Below are 16,060 nucleotides of genomic sequence, written 5' to 3'. Positions count from 1 at the left end.
GGAAGATTCATGTTGCACTCCTAATAAGGTGATGACTGTATTCAGCAGTATTTACAAAGTATGTACAAATCCTAAGTGGGTTCTCAAGGCTTTTTTGAGAAGCTGGTATTAATGTGACCGATTTCATGTCCTTGGGTGAGAGTTCCAAAGGCTAGTGGTCACCACTGAAAAGGCCTTGTCTACTGACAGAATCATCTGAAAATCTTGATGCAAAACTTACCTCCATTGATTTGTGTCTAACTTCCATCTCACTTATTATTCTCCCGCCACCGTTCTGCTAAAAATGCAAACAAGTTTTGTACGTGATATGCACACACACATTCCAGGCTTCCAGCACATAAAAAAAATGCACATAACTGTATTAAAATGCACATGCAGCAATCTCACAGATACAATTATGTGGCAGAAATGTAATGCACCATGGAGGTCCAATGCATGCCAAGTTTGTTTGGGTCAGAACTTCCAAATTCCATGTATAAATGTAACTGGATTATATCTTCATCTGTGTTTTGTGCCTGTCACTTTAAGTGATCTCAGTGACAGGTAAACGAGAAGGACTCCTAGAGTTAAACTAAAGCCCTTTTGACACATGCTCTGTCCCATGCTTCCATTTTGGCCTGCCAGTTAACTAACATTCAGCTTAACGGCTTGTATGTATGTGACTGAATAAGACCCAAACAAAATGTTAGATAAGTGACTTTTACAGTGAAGGGAGGTGCATTTGATAAACTTAGACTATTTCTCTTACAGGTATGATGGAGTTCAGCCTTTTCGGAATATCCTACGTAAGTCTGAGTCATAACCCCACAATTTAACCTATTATCCTATATTTGAAATAATATGTGGCATTAATACTCAGTTACTTTAATATGTTCAGACTGGAGCAGATATCTGTGGTTTCAATGAACATACAAACTACCAAATGTGTGCCCGTTGGATGCAGCTGGGAGCCTTTTATCCATTTGCCAGGAATCACAACGGCATAGGCTATATGGTAAGCTTTGCTATGCATTGTTTAATTACTTGTTTTGGTTACATTGTGAAAATCTGCTTCTTTTCCATTGCGCCCTCATCTAAAAGTGCAGTCTCCTCCCCCTGAGCATTCCCTTGCTGCATCATCTTCAATTATTATTATTTTTATCATATTTAAATTAATATACTACTTAATGCCAAGATGGTGTCTAAGCAGTTTGCAGAACACCAATTAGACAACATTTTTAATACACAGATAATTAATAACAGAACGTGCAATAATTAAAATATACACTAAAACAACCCTTCTAATATATTAAAATATAATCTACCGTGATTTAAAACCAAACAATCTACCGTATTTTTCGCCCCATAGGACACACTTTTCCCCCTCCAAAAATGAAGGGGAAATGTGTGTGCGTCCTATGGGGTGAATGCAGGAGGCAGGCAGGCAGGAAAAGCTCCCCAAAGCCACACACAAGCTCTGCGCGGCTCTTGCGGCTTTTCCTCAGGAGGGACAAGGGACTGACGCAGCCAGTCAGTCCCTTCTCCCTCCTCTAGAAAAGCCCACAGGAGCCGTGTGCTCCTTAAAGGGTGTGCGGCTCCTGTGGGCTTTTGCAGGAGGTGGTGGTATTGCCATAGCTGCACGCAGCCTCTCCCGGCTGGAGAGGTGGCACGCGGCTATGGCAACAGCCTCTTTAGCCGCGCGCCATCTCTCCAACCCGGAGAGTGGTCGGGGGGCTAAGGAACAGCCCCGCGACCCTCTCCCAGCTGTAGAGGTGACGCGCAGCTTTGGAAGCAGCCTCTGTAGCCATGCGCCATCTCTCCAGCCCGGAGAGTGTGCGCGGGGCTGAGGAATAGCCCCGCGACCCTCTCCTTCGCAGGAGAGGTGTTGCGCAGCTTTGGAAGCTGCCTCTTTAGCCGCGCACCATCTCTCCAGCCCAGAGAGTATGCGCGGGGCTGAGGAATAGCCCCGCGACCCTCTCCCAGCTGGAGAGGTGACGCGCGGCTTTGGAAGCTGCCTCTTTAGCTGCGCGCCATCTCTCCAGCCCAGCTTCACTTGAAGGGCGCTGCACAGTTCTCCCTCTCCGCGCAGCGCCTCTCCTTCGCAGGAGAGGTGTTGTGCAGAGAGGGAGAACTGCACAGCGCCCCTTCAGCCACGCGCCTGCCTGGAAGCTGGAGGAGGAACAGAAGGGTCTCCTTCTATTCCTCCTCCAGCTTCCCAGCGAGGCGCCTGTCCTGCGAAGCTGGAGGAGGAACAGAAGGGTCTTCCACTGCATCCCAAAGCCTGGGGCATGCTGAGCTCAGCGCGCCCCAGGCTTCGAGCTTCGCGCAGCTCTCCACAAGCCGTGGGAGCCCGGCACGACTTCGCACTGGGCTCCCACGGCTTGCGGAGAGCTGCCTGTTCTGGGGGCTGGGGTCGGGGGAAGCTCGGGCTTCCCCCGACCCAGCCCCGCACCTGGGGAGGGAATAAATTTTTTTCCTTTATTTCCCGCCCAAAAAACTAGGTGCGTCCTATGGGCCGGTGCGTCCTATGGGGCGAAAAATACGGTAATTGAAACAAGGCAGCAATGAAAATGGGAGTCTCCAGTTCAGAGAAGAAGGCAATGCCATTGTAAACAGATGTGCCTTCAAAAGCCCGCAGAATATCAATATAGATGGGACATCTCATATGTCAATAAGGAGTGCATTCCACGATACCTGGTCACCATCCGCCAAAGCATTCCCTGTTCAGTCCACATGAGATCTCTTCTCAGACACTAGATTGCTATCCCCACCAGATCAGAATGGTTATTGAAACTGGTAGAATATGCTGAGCTATATAGTCTCAGGGAATAGATTAAAGATAAATCTAAGCAGGAGCATTTCAAATTGGGAATTTCTTAAGAGATATTTAAAGAATAATCGGTTGCAGCCTTTGAGTGATCTCTGTAAATAATCCATGTTAAAAGAAGGGGAAAAAATATGAGTATTAATTCTTTATTATTAAATATGTTAAGAAGTTTATGCAATAGGTTTATTAAAATGACAAGAATATGGAAAGGATGGAAAGTCAAAGTTTATGTTGAAAAAATTATTGTTAGAAGATTTGTATTCTTTTGTTTGGTTTTTTTAAATGAATTTGGTTTACAGATAACAATGAAGATACGGTTCTGTTGTACAAATGTAATTACGGACAATAAAGCATGGAAGATGTTAAAAAAGAAAGAAAGATTGCTATCCCCTTTTGCATACCACATGGGCGGCCCATCCCGTTTCTCCACCTGAGGCAAAATGGGAATTGCCACATCCTGTCCCACCTTAGGGCACCCCATGTCTCCTGCCACACCCTACTACTGCTGCTGCTGTGCCCAATTTCTCACTGAACGTGGCAGGAGCTGGAGCGCTGCTCAAAGAGTGTTGCTGCTTGCTCAACTTCTCTGCCCAGGGGCAGGGAAGGCGAGTGGCAACGCTGCTGAATGCAACGTCTCCCTCTCAGCAGTGGTGGAGCAGGTGGAGCACTGCCTCAAGCACTTCTGCCGCCTGAGGCACGCCACACAAAGGTTACTGTGCTTTGGCATCTTAGCAACCACTGTGTTAAAGGTAAAGGACCCCTGACAGTTAAGTCCAGTCGCAAACGACTCTGGGGTTGCGGCGCTCATCTCGCTTTACTGGTTGAGGGAGCCGGCAGTTGTCTGCAGACAGTTTTTTCGGGTCATGTGGCCAGCATGACTAAGCTGCTTCTGGCGAAACCAGAGCAGCACACAGAAACGCCGTTTACCTTCCCACCAGAGTGGTACCTATTTATCTACTTGCACTTTGACATGCTTTCAAACTGCTAGGTTCGCAGCAGCTGGGACCGAGCAACGGGAGCTCACCCCGTCGCGGGGATTCGAACCGCCGACTTTCTGATTGGCAAGCCCTAGGCTCAGTGGTTTAGACCACAGCACCACCCGCATCCCTTCTTTTAAAGGAAGCATGGTACCTGAAAGCACAGAAAAACAGATCGCGCTTAGAAAATGGGCATTGTAGAAAATGGGTTAAAAAGTGGGGATAAGTTAAATAGAAAAAAAACAGGACTGTTCTGGAGTAGCAAGATCTATTTTTATTGCACATTTCTAAAGAATTGCCACTTCCTTTTTTAAAAAGGCAGTGCTTTATCTTGCAGCAGCACACCTTTCAATAGGTCTTTTAAAAATGTAGATTCAGGGTTATCATGTTGCCTCCAGTCTAACCCAATTTGCCAAGGTATTGTTCCTTTCCTTTAATAAAGATTGAAAGGGCCGCTTGACATCACTCATTAGCACTCCTTTCCCCCCTTTAAAAGTCGTGAGTGGTGCCCTGCAGGAAAGAAGGCAAATTTAGCAGAATGTGTCACATGTTCTGTAGACCGGACTGGGAATTTTTCTTCCCTTCTCTCTCACACACTTGAAATTTGTGAAATGTTTTCAAAGGTGAGTGGTGCTACTGTGAATCGGGGGCACAACTCATTCCTCCTTATCTCCTTTTCCATTCTACAGAACATCAAGTTCTATCATTTGGACCAAGTTCTATCATTTGTTGCTTAAAATAATGTTGGCCCCAAGAATTCTGCCCAGATATTTTGATCTCTTTGGGATGGGGGGCAAAATTGGTGAATAGTAGGAATTTGGGAGGGGGAATTCAAGATGAAGTGGCAAAGAGATTCCACACCCCACCCCAGAAATCTTTGTTGCTGCCTCAGCCTATGGCAGAGGGACTCTCAGCAGTGTAGCTGCTACATTTTCTAATTTGGGACAGAAATTCCCAAGGCATTTAAATGTGTTTGGGTTCTCTCCCATCCACAACTGTGTTGTAGGGAATGAACCACCCTGTGAATTAGTGTGCAGAGTATCCGGCCCAACTTTAACATGGCTGATATAAATGTTGAAGCTGGGGCAAATAAAAAGTAGAATTGGTCCAAAGGAGCAGACCATGAGGGTTTTATAAGACATCATATGAAGAAAGAGAGCAGGTTTTCCCTGTTGTTTCAGAAGGGTCTGGTTCACTTATTTATTAACATATTTAATTCCTTTTCTGTATCACCTCCTATCAAAACTCTCAACGTGATTTAACAAGAAAAGCACATTTGCATTCTTGTTCTGATTTTCATATTAATTTATTTTAATACTATTACATTTATACCCACCTTTTCCCCACAGAGCTCAAGGTGGAATATTGGGTTCTCCCCAGTGCTATTTCTCTAGAAAAATAGGTGCTGGAGCTCACTATGAACTTCTTCTCGATTGTTCTTCCCATTATATCCCTGGTTCTTCCCATTATATCCTGACAGCAACCCTGTGAAGTAGTTTAGACTGAGATGTGGTGACTGGCCCAAAGTCACTGAGTGAACTTCATGGCTATGTTGGAATTTGAACCATTGTCTCTCTTTGCCCAACATGCTAACCACTGTACCACACTGGTTCTCATACATGGTGAAAGCTTTCACTTCATGATTTGCCTATGCGAATGATTCATCACAGATCTAACACTGTTGAAATAATGCTTACATGAAGTACAGTGTTTTTCCCTGAGGCCAAGCCACTGATCCAGCTACAGATAATCAAGTGAAGTATAATCAAATTATAGTCATGTTGTTGTTTAGTTGTTTAGTCGTGTCTGACTCTTCGTGACCACATGGACCAGAGCACGCCAGGCACTCCTGTCTTCCACTGCCTCCCGCAGTTTGGTCAGACTCATGTTTGTAGCTTTGAGAACACTGTCCAACCATCTCGTCCTCTGTCATCCCCTTCTCCTTGTGCCCTCCATCTTTCCCAGCATCAGGGTCTTTTCCAGGGAGTCTTCTCTTCTCATGAGGTGGCCAAAGTATTGGAGCCTCAGCTTCAGGACCTGTCCTTCCAGTGAGCACTCAGGGCTGATTTCCTTAAGAATGGATACGTTTGATCTTCTTGCAGTCTATGGGACTCTCAAGAGTCTTCTCCAGCACCACAATTCAAAACCATTGAGTTTTTGAATTCAAAAGCATTGAGTTTACATTGAGTAAATCAGCCCTCTGGTGGCAATCGTTGGATACCATGGGAAATAAAGCTGAGAGCATGCCCAGCTTATGTTGACCTAAAATAGAGATAAAAGAACTCAGATAGCGGAAAGACAACAGTTATATGACTTAAAATCTCTCCCTAATATATGCACAATATATGTGGTTCTAGGTGTGCCTTGTATAAATACTGGAGAGACCTTCAGTAGGTCAAATGACTAGGCTGCTTTGTGTTTTTAGAGGCAAGATCCTGTATCCTTTGATCAGGCTTTCGAAGACCTATCCAGGAATGTGCTCAATACCAGATACACTTTGCTCCCCTATCTCTACACACTGTTGTATGAGGCTCATGATCATGGAAGCACAGTCGTGCGCCCTTTACTCCACGAGTAAGTATTAAATGTTCTACCAAGTTCATTTAAAATGTAAGCTTGTTGGACAAAACAGTCCTGGTCACCAATGCTAAAAGGTTTGCTCTTATTTAAAAGATTAAAATATATGTGCAGACTTGTAGCGTGAGTTGTAGCATGGCCTACGACACTGACTGGTATTTCAGTTCTCTGTGTTTATTAAAGACTTAGGGGGTGAGTTCAACATTGTTCTGTGGGAATCGCTTGCCTGATAGAATGATCTCTCCTCTCCGCCCACTGTTGTGCACCATTTTGGGGTTCTCCCAACATCCCCACAGCCAGTTTGTGGGTAGGGATTGATATGAAGGTAGTGTGTCTGGGGAAGAGTATCGTAGCTTCCCACAGCTCCTTGGAGAAGGCGCAGAATAAAAATTGAAATATGTAAATGAAGTCACTAAGGATAGGATCTAATAACTGCTTTTGAAGACTTCCTCACTCATGTAGATAATTCCTTGATGAGGTGCCTGTAAAGTCAAGAACTGAGCAAGCAGCACAAATATGTCCAGGGATCTTGGGGCCAGACTTATATGTTTTAAATCTTGTATATTTTGGCAAACACCTGAAGACAGCTTAAGTGTGCTTTGTATTTGTGTGAGTACATCAGTTTAGCAGCATGTTTAGGCTAAAAGCAACTAATAAATATAATAAATACATTATGTGTGCTCTGAGCCCCATTTATTGCCATAAATGGAGCATCTATGCTGAGATTTTAGGGGCTTCTTTTCTCTTCTTTTTTAAAGATACTGGAAAAACTATCTCCTTTTTTTGTCACACACACCCCATCTGCACCCATTATTGATTAGACATATAAATTAAACTGCTTCAATATGCTTCAATATTTTGATCACTCTGCTAAGATATTCCAGATCCAAATCTATATCCATTTTTCATATACTGTGAGACTGTTTTTCCAGTAGCATTATCACACTTAATAATTTATTGTGTTGCTTTCAGATTTACAGATGATAGAACAACATGGGACATAGACAGACAATTTCTCTGGGGACCGGCATTGCTCATCAGCCCTGTGCTGGATGAAGTAAGTACAAATGTAAAGGCAAAGTTTAAGAATAAGAATAAGAAAGATTTTTTCTACAATATTAATGTACGTATTTAAATTACAGAATCAAACAACAGTGAATGCTTACTTTCCTGATGCCCGCTGGTATGATTATTACACAGTAAGTGAAATTCCTTTGAACCATCTTCCAAATGTGAAAACAGATTAAATTAAGGAAAAAAAATGTAATATGTTGCATTAAGGGCTTTTCAAAATTCCAGGGAATCACAACTGCTGAGGGTCATGCCTTTAATGCACATGTTACATAGCCAATATTCATGTTGTATGGTAGCCTATCCTGGGTTTAATTTCAGTTTCACTATTTCCTTGGCAATTAAATGGCTGCCATTGGCAGAGGAGAGCAACTAAGTTCCATATTAGTTTGTCTGCTGCAATAGACACATGGAGTCTCTGCAAATGAAGCTATCATGCAACTGTGTCCCAAGCACACTCAGCCCCACCTTGAGGACGTGCGGTTGGAAGCACTCAAATTACAAATCAACAAAGCACTCAGTTACATCAGTTCCAAAGGTGGAAGAGTTACATGCACCACTCCAGCTAAATAGCTAGTTAAGCATCTCCTCCTTCAAACTTATGCTCTAATCTAGACAGTCGGAACAACAGCAAACCATTCCTCCATCAGCACATTTAAATGCCCTCTTCTGACGTAGTGCAGGCAAATAACCGGCAATTTCTCCTATGCGGCAGTTCCAGCTGCTCTGTTGCTATAAGCCCCTCCTGTTCCTTGGACACAGTGCAGAGGAGACAGATAGGATTCTAATGGCCCGACTCTCTCTAGTATGGTTTCTTCCACCTCTTCACCTTCTTGCAAATCTCCTCCCTCCTCCCCTCCTGTCTCTGACTTCCTAGGCTATTCCTCTTCTCTCTACCCCATGGGTGGCACAGATCACCACAAAACATTGGCTTTCCCCCCTGGATCATACACATCCTTTGCCCATTCTGGACTCCTGCCTCTCCTTGAAAAACTGAAGCTACCATTTTGAAAATACTCAGGGACAACCAGTACTATCCACACAGATAGTATGTTTTGCTAACTGTATAATGATGATGATGATGAAGACGAAGATGATTATGATGATGATGATGATTTATTATTCATACCCCACCCATCTGGCTGGGTTTCCCCAGCCACTCTGGGCAGCTCCCAACAGAATATTAAAAACATTAAAAACTTCCCTAAAAACAGGGCTGCCTTCAGATGTCTTCTAAAAGTCAGACAGGCATCTGATGGGTGCCACAACCAAGAAGGTCCTCTGCCTGGTTCCCTGTAGCTTCACTTCTCACAGTGAGGGAACCGCAAGAAGGCCCTCGGCACTGGACCTCAGTGTCTGGGCTGAATGAAGGGGGTGAAGATGCTCCTTCAGGTATACTGGGCCAAGGCCATTTAGGGCTTTAAAGGTCAGCACCAACACTTTGAGTTGTTCTTTGAAATGTCCTGGGAGCCAATGTAGGTCTTTCAGGACCGACAAGCAAGATCCACCGGTAGCTTTGCCTGGTAAAGCACTTTTGCCTTGTGCAATATCCCCTCCCCACCTGTTCAGCTCTCTGTATCATAGCCCATTCTGTTCCAGTGGGTCCCCCAGTCCTAAGAACAGGCCTGGCACCAGCAGAGAGATAGGTCATGGGCCAAGGACCCCTCACGAGCCTGCCCAATTGTGCACCCATTCCCCACTAGGCTTCCTAAATGTGTCACCACAGCAGCCAACAATGCTGCTGCTGAATGGGAGCCAAGCTCCCAAAATGGCTGGCTGCCATTTTAAATTACCCGAAATGTAATGTTGGTCCACAGATTTGTAAAATGTATTGATTTAATAGATTGGGGACGTAGTGAAGGACACTGAACTGTGCTGCCACCTCCAAAGCAGTGAGTCTTGGGGAGGAGACAGTTTACTTCTTGTACTTGTAATTAACGATTGGCTGGATGTTTGTGTGTGCACACAGATTTTAGCGTTTGAAAATAAGACTGAAAGTTCCCCCTTTTCATGAACAGAGCAAGGACATTGGAGTCCGAGGAAATTATTCTGTTTTACAAGCTGAGCTTGAACACATCAACCTTCATCTCAGAGGTGGCTACATTATCCCATGGCAACTACCTGATCTGAATACCAATGCCAGGTACAGTCAGATATGTGGGATTTTATTTTAATTTTTACAAATTCTTTATATAGGTAGATCAAATCCAAAAATACATAGATAATCAATTTTCTGAAGTACCAGGAGCTACAACTGATTGCCTGTTTCTGTCCACAACGCTTATCAAGGCTGTGTTGTGTGGAGGCTAATAACCTGGCAAATGGTCAAGTTGGTGTCAGATAACCACAACTTTTATTGGTTACTGCACACCTTTGGTGTGGCATAGGGTGGGGGCTCTAGTGATCAGCAGCCAGTACTCCATCCCACCCAGATGTTGGGGTAACATTAAAGGGAGAGCCTTGAGTCCCTTCTATAGCCTGAAGTGCTACTGGCAGACCACTCATGCAAGTGTAGTGGCCATGCTGGTCCCCAGAGGTGAGACTAAGGCCTTGAAGTGATAGCCTAAGACCTCTAAGGGGATATCTTAAGAGGGAAGTGAAGGGCCAACCTCCTGGGGTCAGGAACATGCCCCCCCCCCGAATGGAGGGGGAGAGTTAGACTCAAAAATTGAACTAAATGAATGAGGGACTGACTCTGCAGATGAGAGCTGGCTGACAGAGTCGAGAGAGGGCAGTTTGAACCCCCCTCCCAGGGAAGACTCTGATAGCTCTCTAGAAGAGGTAGAGTTGGAAGGCAGTCAGAGCATTGCTAGGCAATCACCAGATAAGCAGAAGTATAAGACTGTGTCGAGTGAAAGTGAGGAGGAGGGAGACCAGCCTCTCATTCCCTGCTCTAGGTGCCTGGAATGATCAGAGGGCAGCAGAAGGGCAAGAGGGAAAAGGCAGGAGTTTGGCATCCTTCCTGGCATGGGAGGGGGGAAGTTTCAGAGTGACCAACTATCGTCAATGCGAGCAGGCGAAAAGCCGTGCTCTGGATGTGTGTGGGGTTTTTTGTAATAAATGTACATAAAGCTGCCGGAGAGTCATTGCTTCTTATCGGGGCTTGCTTGCCTGCCAGAGATCTTTACACCTGACTATGGATCCCACTGACTCCAACCCCTATTGTGAAAAGTTGCAACAAGTATTAGTGTACTAATACTAATAACCCCCCCAAACCCCCAAATGTTGCTATGAGGATGACGAAGACCTCAACAGTGCCAAGTTATCTGGTAGCTAAACTCCATCCATAGCAACCAGCACCCTCACTTACAACAGGGAGCGTGAAGACAGGGATGATGCTTCGAGTGTCATGAGGCCTGATCTCAGTTTAAGTCTCAGGGACAGACCACAGGTAGCAAGTTCTCTTTTAGGTCAGCTCTCCAGCCTCAGGCACTGAAGTCCACTGGTGGTGCTGCTGGGTTCCCAAGGGTGGTACTTTCTCTGAGAATGGTCTAGGTGAGCGGCAGAGCACCCACCACTGCCACATGCCCTTTCAAATCAGGCTTGTTCCCTACTCCCTGCACCCATGCAGGGCACAAATTGGGATACAGTATAGGCAGGAATGTAGTGATGTATGGAAGTGAGAGCTGGACCATAAAGAAGGCTGATCGCTGAATAATTGATGCTTTTGAATTATGGTGCTGGAGGAGACTCTTGAGAGTCCCATGGACTGCAAGAAGATCAAACCTATCCATTCTGAATTAAATCAGCCCTGAGTGCTCACTGGAAGGACAGATCCTGAAGCTGAGGCTCCAATACTTTGGCTACCTCATGAGAAGATAACACTCCCTGGAAAAGACCCTGATGTTGGGAAAGATGCAGGGCACAAGGAGAAGGGGACGACAGAGGACGAGATGGTTGGACAGTGTTATAGAAGTTACCAACATGAGTTTGACCAAACTGTGGGAGGCAGTGGAAGACAGGAGTGCCTGGTGTGCTCTGGTCCATGGGGTCATGAAGAGTTGGACATGACTAAACGGCTAAACAACAACAAATAGGCAGGAATCCATGGCATATCGTATGTCTCAGTATGAGTGAATGACAGAGGACAATGGTTTCCCAGTTTAATTCATAAGAGTGATGAAAACAAAATTATTATTTAAATGTTTAAATTATTATTTAAATGTTTTATTTTGTTTTTAGTCGAAAGCAACCAATGGGTCTTACGGTTGCTCTGGATGATAATGGTGCTGCTCAAGGGCTTCTTTATTGGGATGATGGAACAACTATTGGTAAGTTTGGAAAGCTGCCATCTACAGAGTCTGACAATTAGAACAGCACCATTGGCAATGAATGGCAAGGGCTTCCTGGGGTTTCAGGCAGGAGTCCTTCCCAGCCCTACCTGCCAGGGCCTGAAACCAAGGCATCTTCACACAGAGGATGTGCTCTGTCACTGAGCTACAGCCTTCCACTTCTTGGCAAGGCTGTTGCACAGCTTATTAAGAATATGTGAAATTCAAATTAGATGCTAAATAAGTTCCGGACCACCTGATAAGAAGATGCAACATGCCTTCTTCTGTGTCAGCATCGTCCTCTTGAAATGGGAAATGCTGGAATGGGAACAATATTGTTTTAGCAGATTTTGAAGAACACTGCCACATGAACATAGAAAAGTCGCTAATAAGTATTTTAATAGCAGACATACTGAATACAAATAACCATATTTTTAAAAAGATGATTAACAACATAAACCTAGGCCCTTTCTAAAATTACCCAGTACCATGGGTTCAGCTATACTTCAGATCCTCCTTGCATCACTGATGTGTTATCAGTAAGTAGTTCAAGACAATATAAGAGGAGCCCATATCCTGATTATTCTCACTCCAACAGCTGCATCCTTCCAATACAGGGGTAACACAAACATGGAAAAGAAACTTGTGTTGCACTTCTCCACATGGCCTGGAGTTCTGATGTTGCCCCAGTGGTGTTCATAGGAACTGCACAACAGTGTCTTCCAGCCCCTTGGATAACATCCAAATTAGATTGGTGCATATACCTAAGTATATAATGTAAATATGTCTTCGGTGATTTTGAACGAAAGTTCACTTCCATTAATTTCATATATTTACCCCACTTAAGATTGTTTATATTTGCCTGGCTCATGCCTGGTACAGGTCTGAAGAAGGAAACCCCCATACTATAATGTCCCTAATCAATGTGCCCATAAAGTAGAACCTGTCTACAGAAATAAAAATCCATGATATTGCTAGGAGAGCTGTAGGATGGGGTACTTATTGTTGCTGTTAAGCTTTTTGTAACGTTAAACTGGTGCTTCTAAAGCTTGCTGTCATTGCTTCTTGCATTCCCATGCACCAATGGAAACTGCTTCTTTGTCCTCTTAGCAGTCTTCCCCTTTAATCATTCTGTTGCTGCTTTCTTATTACAGATGCATATGAGAATGGCCTTTACCTCTTACACACATTTAATGTCAGTCGGGTATGTATAATCTCTAATCTTATATCCTTGCTCCTAGATGATGCCGAGTTTTGGTGTAGAATTAGGTCTTTCTGAGACTAGTGATCTCTGCACCTATTTAGAAATTGATTGACTGACAGGCACTGCCCTTAGATGTGCCTTCTATTTAATTAAAATAGCAAACCCTTGATGTGATAAATCGGTACATTTGCACCTGCATATAATTATCCTGCACGTAGCAACAGGTTTCAGAACATTTGCAGTAGATGTACAAAAACAAACAATATAAAAGAAATAAACACACACACACATTTGGTCAAGAAACCTTAGTGTGCAATTAGTTTCTATTTTAGTTGGGTTGTCCCACAGTAATTAGTGGAGTCAATGGAACCCTTTCCATTAAGTGATGTTCTAATTAAATTGTTCAAAATAGATGTTAAATAGCCGTCTCTGGCAGCTTTAGAAGTCAAAACCTGGCTAACAATCCAAGTGCTTTGAGCATTTATACATGCAAATAGATTTGTAGAATTTGGTATCATAGGTGCTTTGCTAATACATTTGTGCAATGTCCTCCATCTTGGTGCTATTTCTCAAGCAAAAGTTTGTATGATGAAATCGGACTGGAGCAAGAGAGAGGCTGTGACAAGCAATTGTGAAATCATAAATAACAGCATGAAAGAAAAAACAAACAAACCATACCCTTTCTTTCAGAATGCTTTGGACATCAGCCTCACCCACGAGGGATATTTTGACCCAAACAACTTAAAATTCAGCGAAATTAAAATTTTAGGACTGTCAAGCAAACCTGTTAATGTTATGGTGTTTCAAAATGGTGCGCCAATCTCATCCAGTCATAATGAGACCTATGATTCTTCAACTCAGGTAAGGAAAAAATGTTGACACTATGAACCACTTTCATGACTTAAAAGAATTTCTCCAAATCTCTACATTAGGAGTGCTTTCATTTTGGTACTATCCTCATGCTTACATAGACACCAGAATACTTACTTTAGTAAAAAGTTCTTCCCGTGTACCATTAAATCCCACATATTTTATTTTTTTTATTGAAAGGGAAGGGGGAATAAAAATGGTGGTTGTATTCAGTTCCACATTGCTTGGGTCTTGGAGGCAGGTAACAGGGTGCAGGGTGCGCAAAGCATTCTTTGCTTTGTGATTACTTGCTGGGAAAATAAGGTGTCCAGTCAGGTATGAGCCCTTGTGAAGCTGCAAATCAAACCATTCAAGCTCTGTGCCCTGCAGTAAGCTTCATTTGGTGGTTACAGTATGTCTCTGGTCCCAATTAGCTCTCAAGAGTGGCACCTCTTTCAAACTGCATCATCCAGCATCCTCAATATTCTGCCTCTGTCAGTAGCTAAGAATTCAGGTCTTTGCTTCCACATTTAATCTAACATGCCTGTCTTCCACATCCTAGACAGTTTTCTCCTTTGCCTGTTGATGATCTCCATCCCTAGACTTCTAACCCAGTTCCCACTATTTGACCTATTGAAATTGCCTAAGCTTGTCTTGACATGGAACCTCCGAGTTCCACTTGGCTGTTGTCCCTGGGGAAATTTCTCCATGCTATCTTGACTTATTATAGATGAACTGAGACAGTGGCTTCTTCCCAATGTTCCATTTCCTTTTGCTACCGCCTGCTGTCATATACATTTATAGCTATGTTTGTATGCTGCAAAGAGCCAGCTCTACTTCATATAAACTAATTAAATAAAACTACATTTCATTTTTTTAAAATGAGGCTACTGTACACAGAACTGTGAACTGATTTTTGTCATTTGTTGCTGTTTTTTATTATTATTTCCAAAGCTCTTGCACATTCAAGGTCTTCAGCTTGCACTGGGGCAAAAGTATACCTTGAAATGGGGGCAACCTACTGAAGATACAGAAAAATTCAATTGTTATCCATATCCCGAACCAACACAAAGCACTTGTGAAGAACGTGGCTGTTTCTGGCAGGTAAGCAACTGGGAATTGGTGAAACAGGTGAATTGGAACCATTTGATGTGCCAAAAAAATTACCCATTTTCTGAATCTCATCTGATACCATTTCGTTTTGCGATGATGAATTTTAATTTTGATCTGAAATTATGGGAATGTAAGACTTTCTTTCTTTCTTTCTTTCCTTCTTTCTTTCTTTCTTTTTTTCTTTCGGATTTGCAGTTCTACACCAATATTGGCTTTTTATGGGCAGTTTTAGCTGAGTTTTTTTGTTTTATTTTAAAAGTTGCTTTGACCATATTTTACTTGTGACAGATACCCTTAAATTGTTCTTTAAGCTCTTTGTATGCCTTAGCCCTCATTAGTCCTCCCATCGCCCATTGTCAGTCCTATTTACTGTTTATTGCTGAAGCCTCTCTCATAGTGTTGACTTACTTAATATGGTCTTTTATTTCAGGTTGTCTCTACTCCTGGTGTGCCTCACTGCTTTTATCCCAAGAATTATGGCTACACTGCCAGTAACATTCAACACAGTGCTGAGGGCGTGACAGCTGATCTGCAGAGGAACACAATCTATCCTAATCCTTATGGGTCTCAATCACCAGCTGTGGACCAGCTTCGCTTGGTAGTGACCTACCATTACAACAACATGCTGCAGTTTAAGGTAAACTGTAATCTCATGGAGTACACCCCCCTTAAGATGCTGCAGCTAACAAAGCTTCCCCAAGGATGGCACTCTTAATAAACCCTTTTGGTGAATCCTCTCAGTTCCATGACATGATAATCCCCATTGCTGGAGAAAAGTACTTTCAATATGCAGACATCAAAGGCTTATCAACACTTACGTTTTGCTCTGTTTTCCCCCAGGCATAGGTTCATGTTTAAGAGCGCTATGTCTGAGTGTTGTTGTCGGGTTTAGGTTTGTTTGTTTTTTGCCCCAGAGCTTTCACCACAAAAACCCGTTCTTTAGTGCTTAATCGGAGCAAACAGCAATTCAGGTTTTCTGCAGATTGCCATTTGCTCCGATTGAGCTTTAATGAGCATGTTTTTTGTGGAAAAATTCCAGAGAAAAAATTAAAATTAAAATGGGCCCTCCGATATGGAGCATTTAAGAGCAGACTATACCTTGAAAAAGCAGAGGAAAAGTAAGTGTGGATAAGCCCTGGGATATATCTCAAGTGCATTCTACCAGAGTAGATCCACTGAAATTAATAGATGA

The 16,060-nt window shown here is 43.4% G+C and overlaps 1 protein-coding gene across 1 annotated transcript in view; it reads left to right on the top strand.

Annotated features, from left to right (window-relative positions):
- The window catches only part of SI (sucrase-isomaltase), a 106,382-nt gene that overhangs the window by 68,237 nt on the left and 22,085 nt on the right, over positions 1-16,060 (top strand). The window contains exons 39-49 of the mRNA XM_081862055.1: positions 751-785; positions 878-994; positions 6,209-6,357; positions 7,333-7,417; positions 7,503-7,559; positions 9,450-9,574; positions 11,614-11,702; positions 12,857-12,906; positions 13,597-13,767; positions 14,710-14,859; positions 15,299-15,505. Of these exons, the coding sequence (XP_081718181.1) occupies positions 751-785; positions 878-994; positions 6,209-6,357; positions 7,333-7,417; positions 7,503-7,559; positions 9,450-9,574; positions 11,614-11,702; positions 12,857-12,906; positions 13,597-13,767; positions 14,710-14,859; positions 15,299-15,505 (1,235 nt within the window). The remainder of the gene's footprint in view (positions 1-750; positions 786-877; positions 995-6,208; positions 6,358-7,332; positions 7,418-7,502; positions 7,560-9,449; positions 9,575-11,613; positions 11,703-12,856; positions 12,907-13,596; positions 13,768-14,709; positions 14,860-15,298; positions 15,506-16,060) is intronic.

The sequence above is a fragment of the Podarcis erhardii genome (genome assembly GCF_964252035.2).
Source record: "Podarcis erhardii genome assembly, chromosome: 5".
NCBI classification, from domain to species: Eukaryota; Metazoa; Chordata; class Lepidosauria; order Squamata; family Lacertidae; genus Podarcis; species Podarcis erhardii.
The sequence above is the reverse complement of the archived record's forward strand: the minus strand, read 5'-3'. Positions and strand labels throughout refer to the sequence as shown.